The sequence below is a fragment of the Orbicella franksi genome, chromosome 15 (genome assembly GCF_964199315.1).
Source record: "Orbicella franksi chromosome 15, jaOrbFran1.1, whole genome shotgun sequence".
NCBI classification, from domain to species: domain Eukaryota; kingdom Metazoa; phylum Cnidaria; class Anthozoa; order Scleractinia; family Merulinidae; genus Orbicella; species Orbicella franksi.
The window spans coordinates 14,538,519-14,562,482 of record NC_138159.1 but is presented as its reverse complement, the minus strand read 5'-3'; the positions used below and the strand labels follow the sequence as shown (position 1 = coordinate 14,562,482).

General features: G+C 37.4%; 1 protein-coding gene across 9 annotated transcripts; it reads left to right on the top strand.

Moving 5' to 3' along the window:
- Nucleotides 1-23,961, top strand: LOC145470135 (follicle-stimulating hormone receptor-like). Of its 9 annotated transcripts, none has more exons than XM_081453970.1 (15): nt 1-45; nt 1,670-1,809; nt 5,514-5,623; nt 12,248-12,399; nt 13,206-13,277; nt 13,662-13,733; nt 14,233-14,304; nt 15,320-15,391; nt 17,711-17,782; nt 17,883-17,951; nt 18,686-18,754; nt 19,599-19,670; nt 20,496-20,567; nt 20,880-20,948; nt 21,941-23,961. In XM_081453970.1, the coding sequence occupies exons 4-15, from the start codon at nt 12,293-12,295 to the stop codon at nt 23,916-23,918; spliced, it is 2,796 nt and encodes a 931-aa protein (XP_081310096.1). In that variant the 5' UTR covers nt 1-45; nt 1,670-1,809; nt 5,514-5,623; nt 12,248-12,292; the 3' UTR covers nt 23,919-23,961. The 9 variants fall into 9 exon arrangements, with proteins under 9 accessions (XP_081310096.1, XP_081310099.1, XP_081310094.1 ...); XM_081453968.1 differs by lacking the exon at nt 1-45 and adding an exon at nt 57-251; XM_081453969.1 differs by lacking the exon at nt 1-45 and adding an exon at nt 1,161-1,466.
- The last annotated feature ends 3 nt before the right edge of the window (nt 23,962-23,964 follow it).

The following is a 23,964-nucleotide window of genomic DNA, read 5'->3' as shown; positions in this document are numbered from 1 at the left end:
GAACTATTGTCTCTTCAAGTGCTCTGTACGGAGGAAGGAAAAGAGGTAAGCTTCCGCTCTTTGCTGCGAACTGACACGAAGAAAAGATACACAATATCCTTGGTGCTTCCCAAAGGAGAAGCTGTTGGGATTGATCTGCGAGTAAGAAAATCGGCCACGAGGCTGGTTTACTACTCTTTAAAATTCCATTCTAATTCGACAGGGAATAGAGAACGAATCGAAGTTGACTTACGAAATTTCAGCCAAACAAGGTAGTGATACTCCTAGTTTTAGAACCATACCTAAAAGGATTACAGATACAGCAATTTTTTCTCCTACGTGCTGGTTCTCTTCTAAGATTATTGCATTATTTCGGTGGTGCCATGTATTCATGTTAATTGCTGCAGTTGTCACTCAATTCTATAGCTGGGTGTTATAATGTTTTGCCCTCCTACAGGTTAAGTTTGAAGTAATTTTGAGATGGACCCAATGGGTCTTTAACAGCGAATTTTTATAGCCTTGGGAGTCATCTAGACCACCAAATTTTGTAAATAAGTCTGTTATTCTCCATTTTAGTTTCTTAATAATTAAATCACCTCTGTTTAAGTAAATAACACGTTGAGAGAGATTCCAATTCGAAAATGTAGCGGAGATGTTATTTCCAGAGTCACTGAGATGTCGGCAGATTTTTGTTCAATCTTCTCAATGCTTACGATATACTTTTGTCTTTATATTATTCAATATTACGACAATTTGTGAGGAAAGCCAGTCTGTTTCAAATCAAAACAAAATACACGAGCTAGCATGAAGCTTGTACCATTGTAAAACAACAGCATTTTGGACCAATCAGAGCTCGCGCAGTGGTGTTGCTATGGACACCAAATTTAGGCTCGTTCAGCAAGATATTTTGATCTGGCATTTTAATTAAAGACATGTTTGGTTCTGTAGATAAATACGTCTCGCTTGAACTTGGCAGGTTATTTGAATAAAACACGTTTTGAAACATTTTGTTTCAAACTGTCCTTGATTCGGCAACGCCAGTTAAACAAATTAGCAAAACAATGCGTTGCTGGTTTGAAGGGTGTCGAGCTTCCTGATATAGAGAAAAGAAACGAATTATACATGAAACAAACATAACGCCTTGAAAGATTGTTCGATAATTAAAGTTATTATGAAATAAACCGCGGCTTTGACTATTTTCAAGACAAAATCTTTTAAGGAAACTACAATATTCCAAAAATTCTTTTTATTTTTATTAGCGCCTTTTAAACCACGTATGTATTTAATTCACGGTTGTCTGTTTAGTATAGATATTTTCTGAAATTAGACACCCATAATCAATTTGGTAATATGCTAATTTGGCGTGAAGAAAAAACGTGTGTATCCGATACTAATTTCTGTTTCTAATCATTTTAGCTGTCTTGAAATTGACACGAAATTGAATTTATTCCAGTTGCTGGGTATTTCGAACCGATATCAACGATCAGGTAGATAAATTTGCGTGTCAGACCTGGAGACACCTGTATCCTGCGGTTTATATGCGCGGCAGGGCAAAATATAACTGGGTCTTGCCCTATTTATTCAGCTTGTTATTAGTACTTATAGACAGGCATACATTTCGCAGAACAGATCCGTGTTTCAAATAGTGCTAATTTAAATCTTGCTTGCGAAACCGGAATTTGTTTTGTAGGTGACAGGCGTCGTTATCGAAAAACCCTCCATAAAATACTGTAGCCAATATACCAACGAGTGGGCCTCGAAAGTTCTTTATGAAAAGACACAGTCGGAATGGCTTATTTCTGAAAGCCACACAGCCTGTCCAAACACGAGGTAAGTTGTCGATGTTTTTCTAAACAAATTCGCTTATCTTCGTTGCCAAATAACAAAATATATAAACGTTACTGCCCTGAGAGTCAGCAAAACGACACATTTCGAGCAAAAAGCGAGCAGATGTTGTGATCTCTTTGGTTTATTGTGCGATGGGTTTTGAAAACTACCCTTATTGACAAAAGTCACGTTATCCGGAAAATCATATCAAATTTTAAGTTTCATTTCATATACCATGGAACGAAACATATATTTTTGCCACAAAGCGAATGTAATTCACAGCGGGGGAACATGAACTTTTTTGACCCGAAAGAAGAGCCCACATTTCAGCTGTTGCTTCGTTCTGTTTACCATTCGATCAGATAAAGGTAATATGAGCCTTACTTTTGACAAGTCGGGTTTCACCGTACTTTAATTCACTTACCGACCTCAATATTATTAATTGAAAGGAGTTATTTCATTCCCATACTGATATCAGAATTACTAACTGCAACGCACGATATAATAGTGTAACATGATATTAGACTGCTAAGGAGTTCTGAAAATGTCGCAGAGCATTCGAAAAGTGGGTCTTTTCATTAAGACAGTACCTAAAACTTTATTACTATTTTGTTATCTTTCGACGCTAACGGCTACGTGTTAAAGTGGACGACACTCTATTGACAGCGCGCAAAGCTACGCTCTAAGTGCAAGGAACAATGCTATTTCAAAGTGTGTAGCTCCAGCGACATCATGATAAGGTTTCCATGATGTTTACCCATGAATTAAAGGCTGTGAGTTGTCGAACGAAAGCTTTCTTATCTTGCGGTAGAATATCCAAACCGCACCTAACGTGAGACAAATATGTTCGTGTAATGAGTTGTAATGTGCTAAGCGGCCAAAATCGGCGCCATATCAACCTCCACCAAGTGTAATTATACGTGCTGTCTTGTAGCGTGAAATGAGATGTGGAATACGTTATATGTATCGCGCAAAATGTTAAACCCGACTATTGACCATAATGTATTAAGTTCTAACAACTTCGAACTCCGCCCAAACATCTTTTTCTATTGCAAAGCGAAAATATGAAAATGTTATTGTTTTTTCGGACATTTGTACGCCACGCGTTCAGTTGTCAAGCTAAATTGTTCTTTCCATAACTTCATGCTAATTCCATTTTGTTTATTTATGAGACATTATTGTTGGTAAAGCTGTGTATGAAATTTTAACAAATTTCTAAAAGAAACTTCCATCCTTCAGGGGAGTGTCGAAACAATAAAGGAAACTTTCTCAAACCGCCAAGAGCTATCTGAAGCTTGAATTTGAATGTTTCGTTAATATAACATAATTAATCAACATCCAATCAAAGCGAAACCGCAAAAAAGGAAAATGGCTCTTAGGAACTCTGTAACCAGCCCTTTTTGGCAATTCCAACATGGCGTCTCATTGTTTGTGCTGCATGAAAGCAATGGGACTTTAAAGATTTTTGGTCCATGCCTCTTCCCGAAAATCATTTGGTCTTCAGTTTTTTTTATGCTATAGTCTTCTCCTTTCATAACAGCGGGCATTAAGTCAGTCTTAAAGTTAGTTCTTCACAGAATAAGACCAAGGCACCACGTGGAAGTTTTTGTGGAAGTGGGATCACGAGTTTTTGGTACTGAATTCGAGATTTTTTGACTGAACATGTAACTAGCGATTACTCATTCTAGTAAGTTTTGTGGCTTTGCAAATTTGTCGTGAATTATAGTTAACACCTTTTTGACTAGTTGAACAATGTTTTTTTAATTTCAATTTAGAATGAAAAAGATCGATCGAGCCATGGTATGCCTGTTTTAGTGGTGGAAATACATACACATTGTACGAAATATCGTGTTGTATATGAGAACATTATGTAAAATACTCCCTTACAATCTGGTTCTACAATATCAGGGTGTTTACACAGTCATGACAGAAACGCAAAAGACAAAATCGCAATGGACGAACAGCTAATTTTTATTATACTAGATGAAGAATTTCAAGAATCTCGAAATTTACTCATACGATCAGTTTCAGTGCACAATTCCATTAGCTAAATATGTCATGAAAGATAGCGTTTGTTTCCAGTAAAAATATCCATTTATATTGGCGTGATTCATGTCCATCAAAAACGCAGAGTTACATACGTAGATACCTTAATGAACCTTCCCAGTAAAATGAGTCTTTTCAGGAACTATAAATTTAAATGAGATTTTAGCATTTGCGAGAATAAAATTGTTAATATACATTAAAAAAGATAAATCCTCACAATTTCTGCCGGCAAATGCAAAGTAGAATTAAGACTACATCAAAATTTTCTGTGTAACATTTATAATAATTTAAAAGTTTAATTAAAAGCTATAGTTAAGATTATAGGGATTTGAGTAAGAGCTTAGAATTCGGTTATTTATGAGGTTAACGCTTATGTTTTTGTTTAAAAGGATAAGAACTGTACCAAGATAAATAACGGACGTGTAAGGTTGGCTGACCATCAACATGGTCGCCGTGAATTACCAGAAATATTCGCCATTGAGTTTTGCTATGAAAACGAAAAGCTATCACTATAGAGCTCCGACACATTGACATTAATTCTGCGCCTAATGCAAGGACTGTGCACTTAGCAAAACCAAATAAAAAATAGGTCATATTTTGACCTACGCGACAGTCCTCTCGGGCCGCCATTTTATCGTCACGCAACACAAAACTTGGAATTCAAACGGGCCATCTCGAAAGCCCGCAATTTTTGGATCCTCCCTAGAACCTTTGTTATCTTTTATAACGATTCTGCTGGATTAATATATTCTGATTCGCCCTTGTTGACTCCGAGATGATAATAAAAAAAAACTCGGCGTTTCGCCGGCGCCTGGTTTGTCCAACGTGGGCACTTGGAAAAATTGTTGATTAATTAACAATTCCAATAAGAAGTTAAAAGTCTACCTCGTAACTATTAATCATCGGATTTTAATATCAAATTAAAGAAGAGCTTTAATGGCTCCGTGGCACATTCGAGTCGATTCGATACGATAAAGTTCTTAGACGAAATTCGTAAATAACTCACGCGTTGTGCAAGTAGAAAAAATTCAGGAATCGTGACCGAGATAAATTAAGGAATACTCTAGAATAAATAAATTGCCTTTGGCTTAAGAAAAAGACAAAACTACCTTGAATTTAACTTGTAGAATACTTTTATGCGCCTCGCGATTGCAGTGTTTAATTAACGTCCGTAACCTTTTAGTGGGTCTTGCGGGCAACCACCGTTGAAAATTGCTATCATTTTCCCGTCTATAAATGTTATATATATACATGTATTTGAACAGGGCAGGTAGGTATACAGTGACACAAAAGAACTTAAACGTGTGAGATATGCTTTCTCGAAGTCTTCACCATTATCGAGAGTTAGGTTTCGTAACTTATAGCTCATTAATTTAAACGGTTGAATTGCCAGCTGGTTAATACGAGTACAAGTTTAGTCATACCGGCGACTGAAAATTTATTCCGCTTTACAATGTGGAAGGATGCTAAGTTTAGACTGGCTTTATTTTAAATAGGGAGAATTGCCAAACCGCAAATGATCCTTTAAAACAAAAGTAGGATAGATTGATATTGACAAAAGCGAGGCCGGTAAAAATATCATATGCATGCTTTTAATTATACTACTCGGTACTGAATTAATTCACTGAATATTCAACCTACTTCTGCTTTATCTTTGACAGATAAGTTCCACTGAGTCATTAAGCAAACTTCTCTTGGACGTTCAACAACAGAACAACACGTGAGGGCCATTTTTTTTTTATCAACATCCATACCACAGGGAATACAACAGGTAGATATGAGCTCATAGTTCACGACGTCACTTTTTGCGTATCAAGAAGATGTTCCTAGAACATTTAAATGGGGAATAGAGACAGTTTTCGTCGATCTAAGATCTTAGGTAATTTATTTTAGAACACAGTTTTAACATCATGCCTCGAAACTCTCGAATCTTTCCGGTTTGTTTCATGTATACGCTCAGTTTGCCACTGCAGTCATATCTTGGCATAGACAGTGAAAAATGTGAAGATTTCAACTCAAAAAGTCTCAAATATATGATATACTTTCATTACATTAAGCGTTCAGAACTTCGGAAAGTTTACTAATATCTTAAAACATGACTGTAAGCCAATTCCAACCTAGTTTAGAAACTTTGCATTTAAAATAGAGTTCCTTGCTTACTCTAATTTTGTCACTGGGCAATCTAAAACTGAAGAAAAATCATTTGGTAACTGCTTCAGCAGATAGTAATTGTAATAAGTCCTCGCACTTTCGTGAAAATTTAATGCCATTATGTTCTCATTTCTAGAAGCTAGTATTCTTCCATTTCGTATCCATCAATGAAGGACTTTTTCATGGCAGCAGGTGGTACGCCGACACAATAAACTGACGGGGAAAACGTTGTATTAATTCGTACCTATTTTTTTGAAAAGTAACCTGCTTTCCAGAAATTGGAGATTGCCTTAAGTTAACGTCTTATACGTCTGTTTTGTACAATATGCCTTCAAAAACGTCCCCGAGTGTTCCTGTTTTTGTAGCTTTTTCAGAAGATTACTAGATGCATCTGCTCCATTCATCATACACAATAATATAAGGCACACGTCGATTGACACAATTGAGTGGGGGTTTTGTTTAAAATTAGACTTCAGCTGCAAGGTTCTTGCTTTCAAATATCTGCTGGTTGGCCGAATGCACCAAGAGATGCTCACCAAGGGGTTATTAGCGATTTGTTTGTTTTGGTGATATAATGACTAAACTTCAGAAAAGATTGCAATTTGAAGTCAGAAGATAAGATCTTGTTGAACAAATTCATTAACGACGCTAAATGGAATTCTAAGCATACCAAATTACCAAAATTGGCTTTAGTATTTGCATTTTATGAATTCACACAATGAAATGTGATGGATATAGTTAATTGAAAGGCAAATATTTTGCATACGTGTTTGTTATATTTCTTCATTTTTCCTTTTTACTTCGCCTTTGTACCAAAACTCTTCGTCACATTCATGTTTCACATAACGTTTTCCATGCATACAATTTAGTAAGTTCATTCCAACACCACGTCTAGCTGTTTTTTTTTTTTTTTTTTCTGATATTATTCAAAGCCAAATGTAAACCCTGTAGCCCTTTCGTGTGATTATTTGTAAATTGTTTTTTCTGTAGTTTTCAAAGCTGCATTCACCTGGCCCAGTGATAATTCCAAAATTTTATTCCATGTCAGTTAGTTATGTTCAAAAAAAGCGCAAACGTTTTAGTAAAAATGTTCAGTGGAAATCCTTGAAATAATATTGTCGAAGGAATGAAATATGAATTACTTCAAATGACTAACAAGGCGCAATAATTAACAAGCGCAGCAAGGCTTGGGCCATTGCCGGCTATTAACAAAATATCGAGTTTCTGCTTTAACTGCATCTTCATATTCTTTTTTTTTTTTTTTTTTTAAAAAGAGAAATACAAATTGATTCTGAGGATGGCTTTACTGAATTTTTTGCATGATATGGTAAAGTTAACCCAATGCACCGTACCAGCTTTTCACCATTGAGATCTTTTGTTCGACTGTATGCGTAAGAAACAAAACCTGATGACATTTGTTATGCAGATCATATCGACAGAAGACTGTAGAAAATTTTGGAGACAAAATTAAGAGGAATTAACGTGCTCACCAAAACGAATTTCTTTGTTCGCCCAACTCGGCGCTAAATTGCGGCATAATAATTCCACCTTTTACATTTTAATATTATTATTGTTATTCATCTTTCCTAACATTTGTATTATTGTTTTTGCTATTAAAACTGAGCTAAGTATTTTGAGTTTTTGAAACTTGGGGTTGACAGGATCAAGTAAGTAAGGTATCTAAAGTCTTTCATTTAGTGAGCGTCACGTGATCATGGCCACATGACTTCGTAGATTTCAAAAGCCATCATCAAAAAATTGGTTCATGGTTAGCGTGAACGCCATCATTAAAGAATTCGTTCATGCGTATATCGAGTTGTGGATGTACGCACAGCTAAAAGCATGAACCAATTCTTAGGCGCCAAAACATGTTCTATTTGTCATTGACTAAAAAGTTTTCACAATGCACGATGAAGGAAAACAAAGGTCATTAGGACCCTAACACGCCTCAATCAGTTGAGCAACAGTTGAACGAAAACGCTTAACCTGGTTCAGTTCTAAAGTTGTCAATGAAAAATTCGCTTGTTACACAAAAGCAACTTGGACTAAACTCGACGAAAATTTTGCAGTTAAATTGAAACTGCACACGTCATGTTATATACACACGGTCGTGCGTATATAGAGATTTCGTTCATGATGGCTCAATAATAGGAATTAGGTAGGACTAGCGCGCGCTTTGTTATAAATTTAGTTTAGCCATCAAGGAGTTTAAGAATTTCAATAAATACCGGAAACTCGCCAAAATAACCCACAAAAATTGAAAATGATATTAAAATGCTGAAACCAACTAAAGATTAAAAATTCAACACAAACAACTGTGTTTTATTTTTAATCAAGCTACGATGGCCTAAGGACAAGAGTTTAACTTAAGATATTGAAAATAACAATTTAAAAAACATTCACCACAAAAAAAATCAATTTGGATGGTGCAGGCCTGTAGAACATGATTGTTATGGTAACATCAAGTAAACAAAGACGCGTGAGCTTCGAGAAATGTTCACAACGATAAAGTGATGACTTTTCGATTACTTGAATTACCTTGTAGAAGTTTGAAATCAGAACGGGTAATATTTACCACCCTTTTCTGTTCTTTGCCTTTGTCAGTAATCAAAGAAAATTATTATTTATAAAACGAAACAGGGACGACTTTTCTATTCAATGTTTGTGCCTTGCAAAAGATGCAATTATCTTGTTACTAAGTAATTGTTATCTCTAGGGTAATAACTGGATCATAATCAAAAAAAGAAAGCATATTCTGCCTTCGCTGAATTGCTGAAACGTTTTATATTTCCTACATTCTTATTTATTCCATTAGAAGTTTTTACAGTCGACCCAGCTTGAAAAACTATATTAAAAAAGCAGCGAATAGAAGTCTATTTCTCTACTATACCGGCCACAGTACACAAAATACAATGACGGGTCCTGTTTATTTTTGATTATTTCGCCACTATTTTATTGAAAGTTTAGCAATAAAGTTGTTTTTTAAGAATACTTTTTATTTTACTATCTTTTACGCCTCCCTGCGACTTAATTAATAGAAGGTCGGAGAGTCGAAACAAAAACTTAAAACTAAAAACAAAATTGAATGGCGGATGATGTGCACCATTTGAAAAAACATAAATTCACAGTTATTTAATGAGCATTTAAGTTATTGGCCTGGTTGGTGGCAAAAATCTATTGCGCAACTTAGAAGAGGTAAAATGAGAAAAAAATTCGTATAAAAACCAAAATATATATAGCAAACAAGGTGAAAGAATATTCATGTAGTTTCTATGCAGTCAGCTGGAAAATATTGTGGTATTCATTGTTGAACAAGTGTCTTCATCTGAGATGGAACTGTCATGTTATTCTTCAAGGATAGTGCAAGTGTCAAGAAAATGTTGGCGATATTAAAAGGAGTGAACATCTTGAATATACAAGTATCTTTTTACTCAATTTCTTCGAGGTTTGTATTCTTGGCCTTAATTTATTAGCCGAACCAATCAAGTTTGGCTTAGCGTAGTAAAAGTGTGTGAATTCTCATTACATGTTGTTTAATCTAAGACGCCATAACGGTAATGCTTCGGTGAAATGGAACCCCAATCAAACAAGGATGATGAAAGTTTTCAACTCAAGCCGTCATATTTGATCATTTTTCAAGAGAGCGCCGAAATGGGTCACGTTTCATACCGGCAAAATGAAGTTTGTGAATCACTTGTCAATTTTGCGTTATTTTTCATTTGGTTCCATGGAATTAGTAATTTTACATGAGGGAAACACGTTTGCGCAGCTGCCGTTTGTTTAACTTACAATTTGAGCGGTGACAAATGCGTCAGGTTTTGTGCAAATCAAGCAGCCAATCGTCTTAAAGGATAACAATTTTATCCTTTAACTAAACTGCCTTAACCTGCTCGCTTTAGATTGAATTGGGGTTTGTTAAGAGGCTGGCGGGTGATCGACTTAGTGCAGTGTTTCTGGTCTTTCTTTCACCCTCATACAAGTCCATACACACTTTAAATGTGAGCCACATCGAACTACTTCAGGTAAAAGCTCTTTTCCTTTGTTTTGTTGTTGTAATATGTAACTCACCAACTCTAAAGCATCGCAGGAATAGACCAAAGTGTTGATTTAACTTTGCATATTTCATTTGTTGGCCGTCTTTGGTGAAATAAACTTGTCTGCCAAAACTTGGGTCTCGGTATTGCTATTTAGCTCTAGCATCTCCAATAAAAACTACTTTCTGTTTCAAAAATTCGAGCATACCTAATCCTATAATTACCGGTGTGATGTTTTGATACCGACAAATGGCATTATTACTCATGGCAGTATTACTAGCCGACTTTTGTAGACGTCTGAGGTTTCATATTTTCTTCTTTTTTCGATATTCATCTCTGTCTGTTGGATATTGTTAAATAAATACAACCTAGACCACGTCAATGGTAAAAGAAGCTGACCAAATGCTACAATTCGTTCTTGTTTGCACAAAACAAAACCAAAAATTATTATTTTAATTTTGTTTCACTTTCGAGCAAGCATGCTGTACACTCGAATCGTTTTAGGATGAAAACAATTTTGTCCAGCCATGATTTAGGACTCCCGGGTTTTTTCAGAACTTGGTGTGAAATTGCGTTAAAGATTCAACCATTTCAAAAGCGAAGCGTTAAGAAATGTGTAATATTGTATATAAAACAGCAATTTTGCATTGTGTAAATTGATTTTCAAGCTGCCATATTGACTTGTGAGGTGTGATGGGTAAATGAATCCGTGTTGATTTTAATAAGGAGTATTATTCTATCCGTGAAGAAATCCACCTCATATGGACAGACAATACTTTATGTGTCTCAATTAGGCAGCATCACTTTACATCATTAATTCGACCCAGATTTTTAATCATTTTAATCGGAATCGTAGTGTGAAGTTCTGGGCACACTTTCATGGAGTCGTTTTATGGGTTGTTTGGATACAAGTGATGTACGACCTCCACCAGCTAACAGATTTACTTAATTGCTCGACTATCGGGCCAAAGAAAGCTTTGATAGGCCCGCAATTCGTACGCAGTACTGTTTTGCAAACCCGGTGATTTGCTTTAGTTCATTTATTTCTGACAGTAACTTCAAACAGAGTGTGCCTAGTCACGCTTCCAGTGCGTTGCCGCTATGAAGGAAAAACCTCATTGCAGCCTTTACCTTTTCTTAAAAGCGTCAGTTAAGCTTGTGACGACACAATGATAGCCGGAGCTACGCTTTTTTCATTTTAATTGAAACAAATTCTCGCAACTGTGATCGTAAGAAAAACGAGACGACCAGAATGGAAAATTGTATTTTGACAACAGTGTTTAAAGAGGATAAAGGGGGCCAACAGAATCAAATTTTCCTTACAGTAAAATATAAGAAATGCATAGAGACCGGCATATAATGGGGTTCAACGGGTTGATATATCCAGTAATTCTTCCAAATTGTACTAAGAGAAATGTATGGAGATTACTAAAGAGAAAATACCTTTTGACACAACGATCTTTGTATATAAGAAAGCGTCGCTTGTTATATTTTCTGACGCTTTATCACGTGCTTAAAAAGAGTTGAACGTTTTATAACTATTGATAATTAGAATAATTCTGGCGTTTCAAACATGGAGCTCTGTTAGATTTGCTTTCGTGTCGCTTGCCTGCCGATATTTTTATTCATTTCACTTGCTTTTGAGCCAAAATCGATAGTACAATGACAACTGTAATCGCCAACTCCTTGTTCGATCACAACAAGAGATCGATTTGCATTTTAATTCAATGAACAAAGAAACCGCGAAATAACTAAATCGAGTTTATACGCACTAAATAAATTTCGTATCGCATAAGCATTTAGTTGCTTTGGCGTGTGATAATTACCTGATAAGGCACCCTTGCTTAGATAAATGCTTAAGCAATGCGGACTCTATAATCTCTCAAACCATTCTTGTATTACAGACTCCTGTGTGTTAATGAAAATTCTTTTGTTCAGCTAAAAGCTTTCTGGACAGGCATTTATTACAAAGCATTGAAGACCGAAATTGAAGACACTTTGCCTTTCTGAAGCGTATTGACGCAAGCTTTGACAACTCGTTTTTTGACGTTGACTTGAGGACCTGTCAAAGCTCGCTTCCTAATCAAATGGATTATTTTGAAATGTAATTATCGCCGCGAGGGAATATCGCTTTTCGTAAGTAATAAGTACCTCTACACATTTTGAATTACATTTTGTGAAGCGCTTAACATTTTGGTTTTGTTTTCCAGCCGTCCGATCAGATCTTCAAACAAATCGGGGAACTGACTTCAACCATGAAAACGCCACGATTCATCTTGGCTCTGTTCTTGTTTATCATCTCTTTAACGAAAGCGAAGAACTGCTCAATGCAAGCGAAAAGTATCTTAAACAAGACAGTCGTGTAAGTATATAATCTATTTACTGTTTCGTGGCTTAATCCGTCTTAGCTGTTTTTTTGCCGCTATTTTACAAGCGTGTTTACAAACATAAATATTTAGTGCCTATTTCCGTATGTTTCCTAGCAGCAAACAAATTATTTATTGAGAATGTGCTTTGCTGGAGAAAGTAATTCAAATTGTCAAATTTTGTGAGCCTGTGGGATGTAAATTCTTCATAAACGCCATTACAAAAGCCAGCACTAAATTAAACCGTGATAACCAGTTTGGTTGCTTCCTTTAACTTACAATATATATTTAAGACTTCTATGAATCTTAGTTACAATGTAGGAAGCCGTTTTCTCCGCGACTTCTTTGAATATGCTTATATTGTTTAGTTTGATAAATGTTTGAGCTCTAGATCTCTACAGAGTGATATGAATCTTTTCTTAATCATTCTGAGTATTTTGAAAATAAAGGAACTCTTGATAATCTTGGAACCTAAAAATGTATTTAGAGTTTTTGAGACTTTTCCGACAGACAGGTGACTTGTACACGTTCGCGGCATAGATAACAACAAAAACCAACCAATCACTTTGATTTGCCAAATTTACAAGAAAAGAGAGAGAGAGAGAGAAAAAAAAAAACAGCATTGAAACAGTTATATCAATATATACGGCCTGAGCGCTATATAAAGAAAAGTTATTCCGTCCCCTCAGGAAAAAATGATTTTATACAGCTTGCCTTGCTGCTTTGGTATCAGTCTTCATTATTTATTTATTTATTTGTTTGTTTATTTGGTATTTACTTTTTTATTTACTGTTTTTTACAGTAAAATGACTGATGAAGAGTGCGAAACATTTAACTCTGAGCCATGTGAGGCAACTGAAAACATAGAAGAATTGTGAGTCTATGTAAAACGGCTGTATTTCCTCCATATCATCCACTCAAATGTTTACACATTTTATTTTAGTTACAACTAGAGCAACTTTCCTCTCTCCGTGAATCCAGCGATCGAAAACGAAGACATATAATAGACCTCTTTAGCTTGGGTGGTTTGCATCTATTGGAATATGGGGATTCAGACAAATCACTATGTATTTTCAATTGACAATCCTATTTCGATAAGAAGCCGTTCCGTTATCTTTAAAAATAGTCTAAAAATAAAGAAAGAAAAATTAGAATATTGCTTGAGAAGTAATCGGCGGGGCTAAAAGGTTTCGCCTTATTTAATCGCTATCTTGTTAAGACCAAAGTGCATTAGATTTGTTTAATTTCTATTTTACAGGGATTTATCCCGCAATAAAATTGTAGAAATAAAGCGTGCCATGTTCACTTGTCTCAAGAAACTGAAGAAATTGTGAGTACCTTATTTAACATCTGTAGTTGAGTCTTGAAATAACTTCTATCTAATTGGTAGTTCCACTAGCTGTGTCATCATGTGTTTGTTTGTTTGTTTGTTTGTTTTGTTCTGGTTGTTGTTTTTTTTACTGTGTTATCATGTTGGATATCACATCTTAAGACGTCATATGGGATGATAAGTGAATTCGTTTATTTCTTCATATTAACTTTTTAAATTTAGGCACATATTTCCGAAAGCAAAGTGTCCTTTAATTTAGCAGCAGTTTCTATTCGCGATGGAGTTCTCTTCTTTTAAAGATTGTGGAAAACAACTTCAGTTCCTTTCAACTTCCTTCCAAAGCAGGAAAATATGAAGGGTTTTTTTTTTTTTTTTTTTTTTCCTAGTCAGATAGCGCTAGTGAAATTAACAATTGAATTCGAACAGTCGTCATGGTCCTGTTATCACAATAACTTTCTTTAGTTGCATGTAGAAAAAGTAATAAATTTCTTAATTACAGGTATCTTGACAACAATCTCATCGAGACCATTCACCAAGACGCATTTTTCAATCTTAGCGTTCTGGAAGAATTGTAAGTGCGTTCATTAGCTTCGGTTCAAGACATGGCGCCTTAATTTTTACGTCATGTTTATTATATAGAGTTGTTTTCACTTATTGTCGAAAAGTAATCGGTTTACACTAATCGATTTTACATCAATTTCGTTCCCAGAGTCTTCGTTCCCCTTGACCAGCGGTCGGAAAACGAGAGCTCTGGGAGCAACCATTTCAGGCATGCGCTGTAAATGCAGACTACGCAGTGAAACCGGATAGACAGAATCACCAGAATTCGGTTATTTCAAAATGGTTCTCCCAGAGCTCTCGTTTTCCGACCGCTGGTCAAAGGGAACGAAGGCTCTGGGAACGAGATTGGTTTTACATTAGAGCTGTTTTCGATTCAGTGTCGTAAAACCAAAGCCAAAGTAATCACTCCAGCCAATCACAAAGGACAGAGAGAATCTAGCGCAGCGACCAAAATTCGAAGTTTTGCAAGCAGCTGACGCAAAGCGCGGAAGAACGAGTACGAACGAGTCACGATTGGTTTTGATTTTACTTCTGATTGGATGAAAAAGTAGCGCGGTTTTTTTTTTTTTTTTTTTTTTGCTCGTAATTTCAAATCGGTCTCGCGCTTCGCGCTTGTCCGATTTTGAAATTACTCGCGCGATTACTCCCTGAATTGTACGCCACTTGATCCAAATACCATTACAATTCAAACTTATTTTCATATCATGAGAAAAGGCTTCGCACTAAGACTCGTTTTGAAACAGAGGCACAAGGTATAATAAGGTAGACGAAGAAATGGAAGTTTTTGTTTCCTAGTCCCTTCCATCCCTTCCATGAATATCTTTCTTGGAGGAGGAAAACTTTGTTTTTTGGTAAATTTTAGTGTCGAGCAAGCTGATAAGTTGCATAGCAAAACAACAACAGCGATACACTTTATCACCAATTTTACCAATCACAGGTTTTAAATAGTGAGTTAGTTTGCATCTGGATGTGTGCATGATATATTTTTGTTGTTGTTGTTGTTCTCTTTTTTTTTTTTACTTTAGGAAACTCAGAGGAAACAAAATAAGCAGTGTTTCGCCAGGCATCTTTAAACGTCTTGGATCATTGAAGAAATTGTAAGTAAATTAACTATGAGAAGTAGATTGATAGCATCACGTGATTTGAATTGAGCGTAATTTTGCAGTTAACTTTCCAAAACGCTTCCCATCCACACCAGTGTTTTCGCAGCGTTTTCCCGTCCACAATAAAACGCTTAAATAAAACGCTCGAAACGTTAACACGCCATACTGAAACACCAAACCTGTCACTGGCACATGCGCACATTATGTGAATGACGTCGGCATTTTATGAAGTATCCGTTCTCGCTGTCCAGACTGATCACGAAATTAACAAGGCTCCGGCTATTTTCAGATGTCTCCAACGGACAGTGTTTTCAGAAGTATGGGGTTTCGATGGAAACAATGAGTGTTTTCGATCGTTGTAGTGTCGAAGAAGGCGAAGAAAGTTTCCCATTTGTCTGGAAAAACCGGGGAGAATTTCCCGCCAAATTGAACAGTACAAATTGTTGACAAACAAAATGAAACGGGACTAATGCATGTGTATTGTTTGACAGCATTCAAAGATAATCCAGTGGAGAGAATGGTTTCATTTTATATTATTTTCCACCAAAATGACCACGTACACTGTTAATTTGCAAACGATAATTCGTGAATTCGTTTATTTCTTCATATTAACTTTTTAAATTTAGGCACATATTTCCGAAAGCAAAGTGCCCTTTAATTTAGTAGCAGTTTCTATTCGCGATGGAGTTCTCTTCTTTTAAAGATTGTGGAAAACAACTTCAGTTCCTTTCAACTTCCTTCCAAAGCAGGAAAATATGAAGGTTTTTTTTTTTTTTTTTTTTTTCTAGTCAGATAGCGCTAGTGAAATTAACAATTGAATTCGAACAGTCGTCATGGTCCTGTTATCACAGTAACTTTCTTTAGTTGCATGTATCATGTAGAAAAAGTAATAAATTTCTTAATTACAGGTATCTTGACAACAACCTTATCGAGACCATTCACCAAGACGCATTTTCCAATCGTAGCGTTCTGGAAGAATTGTAAGTGCGTTCATTAGCTTCGGTTCAAGACATGGCGCCTTAATTTTTACGTCATGTTTATTATATAGAGTTGTTTTCACTTGACTGTCGAAAAGTAATCGGTTTACACTAATCGATTTTACATCAATTTCGTTCCCAGAGTCTTCGTTCCCCTTGACCAGCGGTCGGAAAACGAGAGCTCTGGGAGCAACCATTTCAGGCATGCACTGTAGATGCAGACTGCGCAGTGAAACCGGATAGACAGAATCACCAGAATTCGGTTATTTCAAAATGGTTCTCCCAGAGCTCTCGTTTTCCGACCGCTGGTCAAAGGGAACGAAGGCTCTGGGAACGAGATTGGTTTTACATTAGAGCTGTTTTCGATTCAGTGTCGTAAAACCAAAGCCAAAGTAATCACTCCAGCCAATCACAAAGGACAGAGAGAATCTAGCGCAGCAACCAAAATTCGAAGTTTTGCAAGCAGCTGACGCAAAGCGCGGGAGAACGAGTACGAACGAGTCACGATTGGTTTTGGTTTTTAATACTTCTGATTGGATGAAAAAGTAGCGCGGTTTTTTTTTTTTTTTTTTTTTTTCTAGTCAGATAGCGCTAGTGAAATTAACAATTGAATTCTGGAAGATCTTTCTTGAAGCCAATTTTTCTCATTCGAAAAAGCTTTTTTCAAAGTTTCCGCACTGAATTTTTGCGATCATTTTGCGTGATATCATTGGCTTAGAAAATTTCCTATTTTCTTTTAGCCAATCATAATCTAGTATTACGTTGTGTGATTTGCACTGGTGTTACACGTTTTGCACTGGTGTTACACTTTTTGCACTAGTGTTACACTTGAACTGCACTGCTCTCAGCCGATCAGAATCGAGTAATTTTTTCATGTATATTAATATTATATAAACCCCAATGAAATACTCTCGCGCGAAAACATATATTTACTTGTAGAAATAACATGTCATCTTCATACGTGAAAAATGACATTACTGTTGCCATGGTTACAAAATAAATCGCGCCTTTCGCAGCCAGAGAAAAATGGTTTGGCATTTCTAGCTTTGTTGTTTATATGATAGCTACAGCTTGGGAGCATGGCCGCCCGGAGATACGAAATTTCTTTTCTCAACGCTCTCAGCATAATTTTGTATTTCCGCGCAGCCATGAATTTAATATCTAATATGTATCCACCGCGAGGTAACTTTGCACCATAAAAGTGCGCAGTACGAAAGAAAAAAAACAAGGTTATATTTTTTACACTATAAGTTTCGAAAACTTTAACTAAAGCTAGTAAAGCATTTGTTGTGTCTCTTACTGCGTAAACGTTTTTTTTCTGTTTTCAACTTTGCAGATTTTTGGGTAATAACTCAATAAGACTGATAGAAGACAACACATTTTCTAACCTGACGTCGTTGGAGATTTTGTAAGTTGAAAATTAGCAATTCCTATTGTGCTAGTTTGGATGTGTTTTAGAATGTTTACTGAATGCAGCATTGAACATTAATCTTTCTTCTTCTTAAAAGGGAACTGAACAACAATAAACTCCAAGAAATCGCTAATGGTGCATTTGACAAGCTCAAACTGGCTACCTTGTAAGTGATGAAAATTGTCAAGTTTGCAGTGTTGATGTTTTTTGTTGTTGTTGTTCTGGGCGCTATTTTTCGCGGTCTGTCTTATTTAGAGTTCCGGCCAAACACACGTCACATTTCAACGCAATCGTGTGCATTGCAACATCGCTGGCACTATATGTTGAACACATTTGGGGACATTGTTGCATCAGTGTTACACTATGCAACATCTTGCACCATATTGTAACTGCGTAGCCTAAAGCGAAACTTGTTGTGGCGGTACAAAAATGTACATCAGTTTTACTGAACCCTGTTGTCATCCTTCAACTGTCACTGTTCAGTGCTGCTATTGTTATTGTCCTTGCTATATTGTCCTTGGTAACCGGTGTTCCTGCCGTTTCTAGTTGTTGTTGCTGTTGTTACTGTTGTTGTTGTTATTGTTGTTGTTGTTGTTTGCACTTTGTCAAACACCTTATTGTAAACATTGGTGTCAAAATACAGAATTCTTTGTTCGGGAACCATTATTGTTAGTTCAAGTTCAAAAGCTAGCTTAAAGCTGAAGGAGAGGGTTTACTGTTCTTTAATAAGGCTGGCATTTTTCACTAGCGCTCAATAAGATGTTGATAATCAACGTCTTTTGTTAAGATATTTCCCTAACTAGAACTTTCCTTTAAGAGACTCGACTATGGACACTAGTGACAAGAATTTGGTTTTGATCTTAAAACTAAAGCTAATCTTTCCTTTTTTTTTCTCCACAGAAATCTAAACTTTAACCAGCTCGAAGTGCTTCCCGTTTTTAAAGATGCTAATTCCCTCATTACGATTCTGTATGTATAACCTCCTTATTCACCTTAGTAGCAATTAGTAATAATAATTACATATTTTACCAAAGTAAACACGTAGGGAAAAATATCTTATTAACCGACCGCGAGGAGTGTGCTTGCAGAATATCGGCCCAAGGTTTTGGCAGTAAGGACCGAGCGTAGCGAGGCCCATGCAAAAAAGACCGAGGGTCTATTTTGCACAACAAAGTGTTTCAGTCAGGGTTAAATTATAATTAGGCGCGCTGGCCCGATATTTTGCGTATTGGATCTAACTGTCCTTGACGTTTTTTTTTTCTTTTAATTATGAGTAATTAAAGCTGAAATTGAAGGTGACTTAAGCAGGTCGTATCTGATGCTATGGAAACTTGTGTCACGAAAATGATAACAACGTGTTCAGCAATAATTGGACGTTTTATTGATACCATGATTGAAGCATCAACTGATAAAAAGTAGTTTAAATGACTCATCAAAATCTAAGTTTTGCAAAGTACTGGAAACTGTTTTGAGCCACCTTAAAAGTGACGGGCAGGGTGCCCTCCTGGTCAGTTCGCTCGCCTCCAGGAACATTGTGTTATGTTCTTAGGCGAGGCACTTTGCTCTCACAGTGCCTCTCTCCACCCAGATGTATAAATGGGGTACCGGCGAATATAATTCTCGGGGTTAACCCTGCGATGGACTAGCATCCCATCCAAGGGGGATTAGAAATACTCCTAGTCGCTTCATGCTACAGACACCAGAGATAAACGCCGGCCTGATTGACCACTTGGCTCGTAAGCAGCCGTTACTTACATTTTTAAACTTCTTAATACGACTTGCTTAAGTTCACCACATCTTTGCTTCCTTTCAGGCAAATGTCTAACAATCCAGTCAAGATACTGGATGCTAGAACACTGGGAAAGTACCACGAACTTGAAATACTGTAAGTATATTTTACGAATCAAAACATTTCACGGTTTAAGTTAAGTCCGTTTATTTGCTTTAAAAGTTTAAATGGCGCGAAAAAGTGGCCGAATCATGCAGGAGAGATCTACGCGCCAGACTCCTACAATACAATACAAATTTTATTAGCACTCCCCATGGGGGCTTTTAGGTACTAATACTACTACTATGTTACATTAAAATTAAAATGAAATAAGTCAATGTGCCAAGGAATAATAAGAATGATATGAAATAGAATTAAGAGACAATATTGTATTATGAAAATAAAAATTCACCTAAGAGGTTACCTCGAAATTTTCGTTTAAAAATATTTAGAGATTCTCTTAGCTTAAGATTTCTCTCTAAACTATTCCATAATGACACTGTTCGATAGTTGTAAACTCGGTACCAAGTCCCCTTCATTTACAACAATAACAGATCACACGAGGCATGGGTACGACTCTACTTCTGCTGAAAATTTCTGCGAATATTTCTGCTTATTTTTTGGCCACTCCCGAGTTTTCGTTTTTCCGTTTCTCAGAACGAATGCTTGTGCAAAACTTTTCATATAAAAATAAGTTGACTTTGATTTTCCTGAATATGAACGTGCAGGTTTTAACACATTTTCATATGAATGCTTTCGACGCTGGGGAAAATTAGCCTGTTACATCAGAAACTTACCTGCGACAGATGGGAGACTGCATTTATCCGGCACAGCGGATACTGCCCCGTCTACGGCGAGCGCCCCAGGCCAACGAACCTCCGCGAAGGAGCCTGGACGAGGTTACATTGAAAAATTTATTTTCTCTCATTTTTTCTTTTTCAGTGACTTAAAGTACACACACATTACAGTGATTCCAGACAGAGTCTTCATCAACAACACTAAACTTCATCAATTGTAAGTAGTCAGCCGGGTCATATTAGTCTTCTAGAATAACATAACAGTGTTTACAGTCGGGGTTTACGAACTGCGCTTATACTTAGGGATTCGTACTGTCGGAGGCCTCATTGTGTCTGTTATATTTGGTGACGGGCGTTGAAAGGGTGCGGGTAAGTTTCTGGCGGCTGGCCAGGAGATTATGAGTCTATTGAGTATAAACTTCGCTAACCTGGTTCCAATTTGGACAAAGTCCTGGCAGGTGAAAAGATATTTCGTTATTATCAGCAGTAATGTATTGAATCAGGTTTGCTCTGTTGTGTCCATTAACAGGTATTTAGAAGAAAGTAGACTGAAGGACATACGACAGAAAGCTTTCCAAGGAACTCGACTTCGATCATTGTGTGTATACAACTTATCAGTGCATATCACATTCATAGTTAGCAATCTTGACTACAAATATTCCCTCTTTTGCTTAGTCCGTCGTTGCGTGACGCGAAAGGAAACTGCGAGGAAAAACTGGCCGCGCGAAATCCTGGGGACGAGAAGCGCGCGCTCTTCTCGCCCCCAGGATTTCGCGCGGCCATTTTTTTTTTTTTTTTTTTTCAAGGTCAATGGCAGTAACATAAACATCGCAGGGTATAACTTTGAGGTGTTTTTGTCCTTTCTGGGCTAAGAAATATTTCAATATTTCAGAAGGTTTGCTTCGTGGATTGGAGATGATTTGAGGCACCTGCTCGGATGTTGGGCGAGATATTTTCGGGTCTCGGACTAGAGAGTTATATGGTTATCGATACAATAAGTAGTCGATATTTTAAGCAATCAGTGTGTAAAGCAACTTAGAGGAAGTCAGTTATTGGTGACTAAACCAACACTTTCCTTTTCCAAAAGGGAAACTACTTTACTTTAGTTGTCGATATGTAACAAACCGAAGCAGTTTTGCAGTCAACGACATCGTTCTTCTTGAGAAGGTTTCATTAAGACAGTCTCAGTCAGTTTGTTGCCAGCAGTTTTAGCGCAGAAACAGTTACTCTGCCGATACTATAGTTAAAACGTTTCTTCATAAAAGAATGAGGAATTAATAACTATTGGTGAAATCAGACAGTTTAAAGATCTCACTAATTCGATGAACAACGATTTAGAACTTTGGGTTAAATCTGATGTCACATGTTTTATTAAAGTGACAATTAATTTTTGTCAGGAATACATTTTAAGTATCCCTTCGTTACACCATTTTATTTAAAACAACCTTATACGGTGACATTTCAAATCAATTTGCCTTAAATGACGATTTCATATTTTTCGTTCACCATTAAACTTGACAAGGCATGGACTTTTTCACTTGAAGTAAGCCATTGATTTCTTTTTCTATTTTTTTTTTTTTCTTCATTCAGAGATCTCCAAGGGACGCAAATCACCTACCTTCCTGGAGATGACCTTGAGGGTTTGAAAACACTCGTGATCAAGGGAGCGAAAGCATTATGGGAAATACCTATCGTCTCTTTCAAGCGTCTAACCAGAGCCAGTGTGGAGTATCCCTTTCACTGCTGCCTCATCAAAGCTGAAAAAGACGCCTTCGCGGAAGTTTCTACGCTACCGAGCGGTCAGTCTACAGGACCCACGGCGAAAATTTGCGTTAAGGGCGCCACTACAACGTCCGTGCCACCGATAACTGTACGCCCATCAACCAAATCTACCAGTGGATGGGACATTCCTGATTCGAAAAACGGCAAGAAACCAAATAAAGTGATTACTTTGCCTCCCGACGAATGCTTTAATCCTGACACGGTTGTCACTAAGCCGCCTGAAGATTCACTTGAAAACCTGACTTGCACGCCACTGAATGACGCGTTTAATCCGTGCGGTGACTTGCTGGATTCGAACGCTTTACGCGTCTGCTCTTGGTTTGTCCTAGTTTTCGCGATTTTTGGGAACTCATTCAAACTATTCGTCCTGCTGCTGAGCAAACGCAAGATCTCAATAGCCAAGATTCTGATGTGCAACTTGGCGTTCGCGAATCTCTGCATGGGAATGTTTCTGTTGATGATTGCAAGCGCCGACCTCTACTCGCTGAGTGAATATCAAAACTTCGCCATCAGTTGGCAATATCACAATGGTTGTAAAATCGCCGGCTTTGTATCGATTTTCTCCACAGAACTTGCTGTATTCGTTTTGACGATAATCACAGTGGAGAGATATTTCACCATCGTTCATCCTCTGAAACGTTATAAGCATTTGAATACAAAGCAGATAGTTGTACTAATGGGGGTAGGCTGGGGTTTTGCTGTAACAGTGGCCGGTCTTCCATTTTTCGAAGTCAGCAGTTATCAGAAAGTGGCGATCTGTCTTCCGCTTGAAGTGCAAAGCGTTGTTTCTAAAGCTTACGTTACTTTTCTCCTAGCAACCAATGGCTTGGCGTTTTTCTTCGTTCTATTCTGTTATGGACGAATGTACTGCAGCCTTGGAGGTGCGGGACATGGGACGAGTGCAAATCGCGTAGAAAGTCGGGTAGCAAAGCGAATGGCGATGCTGGTCATCACTAACTTCGCTTGTTGGTTCCCGATTGCGCTCGTCAGCCTAATAGCCATATATGGGAAGGCCCTGATCGGTGTACCAGCCGCTCAGTTTTTCCTTGTCTTTGTATATCCGATCAACTCTTTTACAAATCCGTATCTCTACGCCATAGGGACCAAACACTTTCAGATAGACGCTCTGGAAATTCTAAGCCGTTTAGGCGTTTGTAACTCCGCTATAGAGAAGTTGCGCAACAGATTGCAGGAACAACTCGAGACAATCCCGACGTCCCGAGGAGTTACCGGAAGTAAAGTCAGCTTGAGCTCGGGGCGTTCTCCGCACCAGTCCCCTAGCGCATCACCGCGGAACAGCAGTAACATGTCACATCGCGGAAGCTCGTATAAAAGTCAAAGTGGCAGCATGAAAAGTAATAACAATTATAGATACAAGGGTTCGCCAAGAGACAGCCGTTCTTGTTCCCCGTGTAATTTTCTGACAATTCCATTGATTCATAGAAAAAACTACGACTTAGACAAAGAAAGTGAAATGGCGGATTCCAAACGCAGCCTTAGCTTGGAGAACAACATAACAGAAACGCGTCATTGCGCGCTACAAAACGCCGACGTGGACATTGACACGATTCTCGCGCGCCGCGTGTCCGCCAGGGAAGTTGTTCTTGAAGGTCACAATCTGTCAAGCCGGAACAAAGCTGCCCGTAAAAGTACAAGCAGCAATAATGGAGAGGAACTGGTGCCTCTCGAGCCAGGAGGAGCTGAGAAAAAACAAGAAGACAAAGAAATAGAGGAAGCCGACAGTCCTATTTTGCAAGTTCCTGTTGTCAAGGTGACGACTTGTTGAATGCCTCTTCCACACGACCGATATGGACTCAACATGTACTTCATTT

Coding starts and splice junctions, on each gene's coding strand:
- LOC145470135 (XM_081453970.1), top strand. CDS start 12,293: ATGAAAACGCCACGATTCATCTTGGCTCTGTTCTTGTTTATCATCTCT. Junction 15,392..17,710: donor CTTGGATCATTGAAGAAATT/GTAAGTAAATTA, acceptor TCAACTTTGCAG/ATTTTTGGGTAATAACTCAA. Junction 19,671..20,495: donor TACCACGAACTTGAAATACT/GTAAGTATATTT, acceptor TTTCTTTTTCAG/TGACTTAAAGTACACACACA.